The sequence below is a fragment of the Stylophora pistillata genome, chromosome 3, assembly GCF_964205215.1.
Source record: "Stylophora pistillata chromosome 3, jaStyPist1.2, whole genome shotgun sequence".
Classification (NCBI taxonomy): Eukaryota; Metazoa; Cnidaria; class Anthozoa; order Scleractinia; family Pocilloporidae; genus Stylophora; species Stylophora pistillata.
Window position 1 is genome coordinate 4,164,346 of NC_142521.1, and position 6,688 is coordinate 4,171,033.

General features: G+C 38.5%; 1 protein-coding gene across 1 annotated transcript; it reads left to right on the forward strand.

Moving 5' to 3' along the window:
* Nucleotides 1-1,771: 1,771 nt before the first annotated feature.
* LOC111339735 (vesicular inhibitory amino acid transporter-like) lies at nt 1,772-5,228 on the forward strand. Its single transcript, XM_088755324.1, has one exon. It carries the CDS (start codon nt 3,164-3,166, stop codon nt 4,520-4,522), a length of 1,359 nt encoding a protein of 452 aa, XP_088611450.1. The 5' UTR covers nt 1,772-3,163; the 3' UTR covers nt 4,523-5,228.
* Nucleotides 5,229-6,688: the final 1,460 nt, after the last annotated feature.

Genomic DNA, 6,688 nt, shown 5'->3' on the forward strand with positions numbered 1-6,688 from the left:
CTTTTTATCTCACGAAGAATAAATTGTTGGCGATTCACATACCTCTAACCTGCCAGGAAACTCGTGTAATTTCTCTTAACCGCGCAGAGCGGAAGAGTTTATAGCAGTTTTGGTTTAAAATAGGTCACAAACTCGCGCTTTTAGATAATCCGCGGTGAAATCTGTTTTGGCAGGCTTGTGGTAACTTCATTGGTCTCAATATGTATCGTGGTGATGGTTTTCTCTTATTCGCTCATCCTTATTGAAGTCAAATGTGGTTTTCAGCCTCGTCATCATGCTACTGCTGGCATGGAAGGGAGGCTGACGGTGTCTCTGTTCATCTTGACTGTTGTCTCCGGTCGTTGATGATGTGGCTACCATTTATTGTACAATGTTTCCTTTGGTACTCGACTAAGATATTTAGCACGTATCCGTCGCACTTAACCTGCTTCATCATCTTTTTAGTTGGAATAAATTCTTTAGTAAATGCCTTATTATACGCGATTAGAATACCGGAATTTAGGAGGTCGGCGAAATCGATGTTTTGCCAGGAAGTGACTTAGAAACAGATCGCAATCTTTTCCACTCTGGCGATTTTAGTTTAAAATTAAAATCAGTATAATTATGCTTTTCCAAGGAGGGCAGATATAGGAGAGTAGTCAACCCCTATCCCCCCCCCCCTCCCAAACCCGCTCTAAGAGCAATAAACAACAGAACTCACGGAGCAGTTAAGTAATCTAAAGATGTAAAATTAAGCTAAAATTCTAAACATTTGAGTGGCCTGTGCAAGTCTTGGCTCTACATCATTGCTGTGCAGCGCAGCAGGTCACCGATATTAGCGAATAAAAGTACAAAGTTCACAATAGTGTGGAAAGAAAATGGTCTATTGTTCAAAACAGAAATATCTTGTGAGTTAATGTAGTAAATTGAATAAAATTGTGGGAATATCACTATTAGCCGTTAAAGTTAGTTAAGAGCCAAGCGAGTAAAATACAATTTAAGTTCTGTTGTTTATACACACCAGAACTTTCATCGCCAGACCAGCGGGCCATGCACGCCTTTTCTGTTCCAGTCCTTACATTTGGCGTTCGCGTTTTAGTAAACATAAGAAACCGACCTTGCTTTGAACATACATACTTTATAAGCTTGGGTACGAAACGACTGAACACTAGTAGAGAAATATCCTTCTCTAATCTATGTAAACTATCTTAATTAAACACTTAGAAGCTTTCTACTTGGCACTAAAGGCAAGTCGATCGTTAAAGGTGGGAAATCCTCGCTCACCCACGTTCCTTCCCTTGTTTATCTTTCGAAGCGGTACCGGAGCTTAAAAATTATCCTGGTTCCACTAAGGATATTTACAGAGTAGTACGCCATTTAAAATGTATCGCTTTTATCTTAACCGTGGCACATTATTCTGAACGAGAAGAAGCACATTATGCCAATTCCGATAAACAGAAGACTTGTCTCAAAATCTCATTCATTGGCGTTACCCTTAAAATGTTGTCATCTGTATATCAGACGGCATGTTCAGTGGAGGCGCATTCACGAGGTCAAGAAGCGGAGAGAAACATTTGCAATTGACTACGTCACGTGTTTCTCCCTGCACTTTTTTCGTAATCTAGTCACTTCCCACGTGCTTTACAACAGAACAGAGCACAGTTAAGGCTTCTCTATTTGTCAATTAATTCTCTCCACAACTGCACATCTTATGTTCCTTTTAATTTTAGCTATAAGAATTTGCTGAGGAATTAAAAAATATTCCATGGATGACTTTTTCTTTTTTCCTCATCGCCTTTCAACTCGAAAATTTCTTACATTGTAAGGAGAAATTGCTTTTTGGTCATTGAAGGGTTAATTAAAGCGCCGCTCAAGCTACATGATGAGATTCCATATGCTTGCAAAGCGTTAAGGGAAAAACTTTTTTTATCGTTGCCGCAATCGTTTAGGAGACTTAAAACTTGAACTTGCCTCGAGCATCACTTTCTGAATTGAATTCAATTTTTAATTGACTGTCAAAAGTGATGGGGGATTACTGTTTTTTACTTCGCTTTGTGATTGCTGTAGAAATGTTTTACCCGCTTCTGCTGGTCATATTGTTTTTACTTTGCGTTCTATTGGTTCCCTGCGGTTTTTTTTTTCCGACATGCCTTTGTGAAATGATATTCATTTCAGGATTTCAGTCAGACCCAAGGTCAAAAACACACACACACACAAAAATTCTTTCCTCAGTCGGTTGACCGACAAATGATTATTGCTGTTTTGACAAAAAGGTTTAACCGTAAATTTTGAACAATTCATAGAGGGTCACCCAGATACAAACAAACTTTAATTTGAATACAGGATTTTCATCTCCTTAAAACTAGTTTATTTCGAGGAGTTTACTTTATTTTTAATAGTGGATAGAAAGGTTTATCCAAAGGTGTTTAATGGTAAAAGTCGTATGAAATATGACACCTAGCAGCTGTTGTTTAGGCTAACTGTATGGAAGCACTACACAAAATTTACACTTGTTCATCTAAAACTCTAAGATATTACATCGCAATTTTTGCCGCGGAATTCTCAAAAGTGTTTCGAATAAATCCTTATGAAGAAGTTCTTTTACCCGCCGAGTTTTATAGGAGAGATTAGCTTTGATTTGCCTCATGAATAATAATACTCCAAAGAAATTGTTAATAAATAATTTTTTGGGGGGCTGTTATCATTCGAGGTTAGAAAATTGGCTTTAACCAATCGCAGAATTTGGATATTTTTTGCACCTGCGATATCAGCATAATTTATGCATCAGAACAGCTTGGAAAAAATCTTAACGCTGTTTTTAACAAGTGCTAGCTTCGGTGAATTATGAAGTTTAAAATCCAATCAGATTTGCTATGAGTCAAGGAAAGCATATTTAATTTACGGGACATCTTTGAGACCAATTGAACAGGCGAATTTTCCTGTCAGTGAGCGGTGGTGTATTAGAGAATTATTGTCAAAATTGAAAAGAACTTTTAAAGCATATTTACCAGGTTTTGATAGCAATTCCCACTGAGAAGGGTGCGTGGGCTTGAAAAGCGATAGGAGACAAGAAAACCACGGATTGAGAAAATAAATTCCTTTTCGCTATGCTGGTAAAAGCTGGATGATATCAAAAGAGAGAGACTCAGATACGAAAACCAAAGCACTTTAAGTAAAAACAGAAATGAAGTCAGTAATTCAACAACATATCTATGGGGCTTACAAATTTCTCCGAAATGTCTCAGACGACGAAAGCGACCAAGAAGCTGCGGAAGAAGATAAAGAAAGTAATCATGCCATTTCGTCCATGGAAGAGGATGACCAAAACAAGACGACCAACTTGCAAACTTTCTGGAACATATTCAATGCCAACCAAGGGGTGGCCATATTGGCTATGCCGTATGTTGTCAAAAGTGGAGGCTATATGGCTCTTTTCAGCATACTTGCCATAGCCTTTATTTCCAACTTTACCAATAAGATTCTGGTGCAGTGTCTGTACGAGTATTCAGCGGAGCAGATCCCATTCCGAGTTCGAAACAGCTATGTCGAAATCGGAGAAGCGTTCTCGCCGAAAATCGGGCGACACCTGGTCAACGCGGCGCAAATGTTCGAACAGCTCTCATACTGCACAGTGTTATTGATTCTATGCGGTTCCATTTTGGCCTCCACCTTTCCCTTCGTACCACTTTATCAAAGCCATTGGACAGCGTTAGGAGCCATGCTCCTGCTTCCAAACATCTTCCTCAAGTCTCTCAAAGAAGTGTCGTGGGTAAGTTTCCTGACTGTCATGATCGGGGGCATCATTTACCTCACGGTCACAATGTACGGCGTCCTTCATCACGAGCGCTGGAATTTTGCATCGCTACCCGACTTCAAGTTGAAGAGCTTCGGCGCAGCTGTCGGAATCGTTGTTGTAAGCTATTCATCGCAGCCTTACATGCCGGCGATTGAAGGCAGCATGAAGGAGCCCCAAAAATTCAGCATTATAATGAACGTCACCTATGTGGCCATCACCTTAGTGAAGGTCAGCTTTGGTCTCATCGGATATCTCACTTTTACCCAAGACACAGACCAAGTCATAACCAATAATCTCCCCATCGGCGGACTTCATATGTGCGTTAACCTTCTCGTGTTATTACTGGCCGTTACATCGTTCACAATACCAGTGTACACAGCGTTCGACACTCTGGAAAACATTGAGTTTCCCTGGTGTAAAGTAGACAGTCCCAGCCAGGCAAAAGATACAATTTCCTTCGCTCAGGCGCTCGCCGCGCGCCTGTGTATAGTTTCCTTCACGTTATTCGTAGGCGTGTTAGTTCCTCATTTTGGTTTGTATTTAGCTTTAGTTGGTAGCTTTACAGGGATGTGCCTAGCGTTTATTTTCCCTGCTGTTTTTCACATGAAAATATGTTTTTCTAGAATGCAATGGTATGATTTTGTTGTAGATTCGATGGTTGCTCTCTTTGGGCTGGTGGGGGCAATTATAGGATGTCATTTTTCAGTTTTAGCTCTGATCGCAGAGTATCAAAAACACGAACTATAAGGAATAACTTTTTCAAAAGGGAAAAAAATCTATTTCTTCCTTAAGCTTCCTTTCTTGAAGAATTCTAATAAGCTTGTGTTATACCATTCATTTGAATTTTATATTACAGCTGATTAATTTTAATTGTCACCTGAATTGATTTTTTGCCCTTAAAGATCTCGCGCCAAAATCGTGCGGTTTTTATGGTAAAGAAAAAAGTAGACATTGCAATCGATAACGAATTTTCATGGATCCAAGAATATTTCAAATCAAAACAATATTATTGTAGTTAGTTGTTGACCACGAAAAACCGAAAACCTTCTTGAACTTGCCAAATTCAAATTTCAGCAATAAATTAAGAAATTCATCGGGGAATCAACATTTTGTGAAAAGTAAGCTTAAAATTTTTCAGCCATTGTTGTTGTTTTCTACAACTGAAGAAAACCTCAACTAAGCATATGGGAAATGCAGTATTGACAGCCTTTTAAAGACGTATATCAGAATTTAGCAAATGGATTTATGATCATTCGAAAGTAAACAGATATATAGATTTTAGGAATTTCTTTCGAGAAAACAGAAGCTTCTGTAATTTATCCCATATTGTTAGTACCATTGACTGAAATATAATCCTAATCGATGGAAGCTAAATTAGAAAATTGCAGATTTTTAGGTGTATGTACAATAATTTAACCACGAAACATCAAATAAAAGATTTCTGGTTTGAAAATTGTTAGCGTTTTCTGTAGAATATAAAAAAAATGGTTGCGTGAAGTAAAATTCAAAGCTTTCTCTTAGTTTGACGATTTTTCTTTTATCTCATCGCTAAAAGGTGACCGCGAACCCCCCTGACCGAGAGTAGAAATAAAAAGCATCGATAAGATTATCTAAGCGATAGACTCAAGTAACTGAAAGGCATAAGCCGTAGGTTTTTGCCACTCGCAAGTCACAAGGAAGATATCCCATGAGAAAGACTTTCAGGTCTGTTCTGTTTTGTTTTGTTTTGTTTTTTAATTACAAGGTATGATCAGCTTTGTGAGATTTTGAGCGTTTCGGCTACGACGTGAAATGCTTACTAGCTATAAGGGAAATACGTACGTATTTCAGTCATCTGATTTTTTAACGTTATCACTTGGACATTCTCGTGGGGCGGTGAATGATGAGTTTAACCAAGAGGGGGAGTGTACAGAGAAATAAAGGTGATTTTTCAAATATATATGTGTGCATAATACTAAAATTTCCTTGCGCACAATCGCGGAAGATTTTTCTTTGCTGATTATAGAGCAACCTTGAAGCTAAATTATGCTGAGGCGGAAAAACGAAAAAGGCAACAACAACAAGGCCTGAGCACCGATTTCGTTTATGTGTTTACCTCAAGATTGTTTTCAGTTTGGAAGTAACAAAAAAAAAATCATAACAAATCTCTGTGTCTTTTAGCAGCCTCCTGAACTGTCGTTATTATGGCGGGGAATAGGATGTTCTCCTCTGAGATTTCGTTTGCTTGCCTGAAAGTGCTTTTTCTTTGCAGCTCCTCATTCGGTAAACCACGTCCTCCCAAAGCTAATCTCACTTAATTTTAATTCTTCAGATTACTCCCTATTATGGAGATTTAGTTGGATCTTTAAGCAACCGATCTTACCACGAATTTTTTGCTCACGTGAACATGTTGCGATGGAGACTTCTCTCTCCCTACAGCCTCTTATTTACTTCGTTGCCCATTAAAATTAAACTCTCCGACTGCACCTTGGGCTGAGAGATCGACAGCATTTTAATTCGTTTGAACGTAATAACGCAATTTGTAAACAGTAATGAATAAGGGACATTATTATTAAAGCTTCCCAAGGATAATTAGATATAAATCTTCAGGGAAAAGGGAAAACGAAACGAATCGAGTCACCTTTGGTGAACGACGCCATTCTGAAAATGGCCCTTTAGGCTAGTTGGTTTGCACTTACCAAGAGAAAATAATCCATGTGTTCTTTACAGTAATTTTCTTCACAACGTTGAGTTGTATCAAAGTGATGTTGTCACTTTGTGAAGTTTCGTTATTAGCACAATAACAAGGGGTTTGTTCACTCAGTTTCCTTGAGCTTGTTGCTTTTTACAAAGTTTTCATTTTCTTTAGGTGTGAGTTGTCGTTTTATTGGTGACAATCTTGAGATTCGTCATTGACTGGTGTGGGCGTTACAT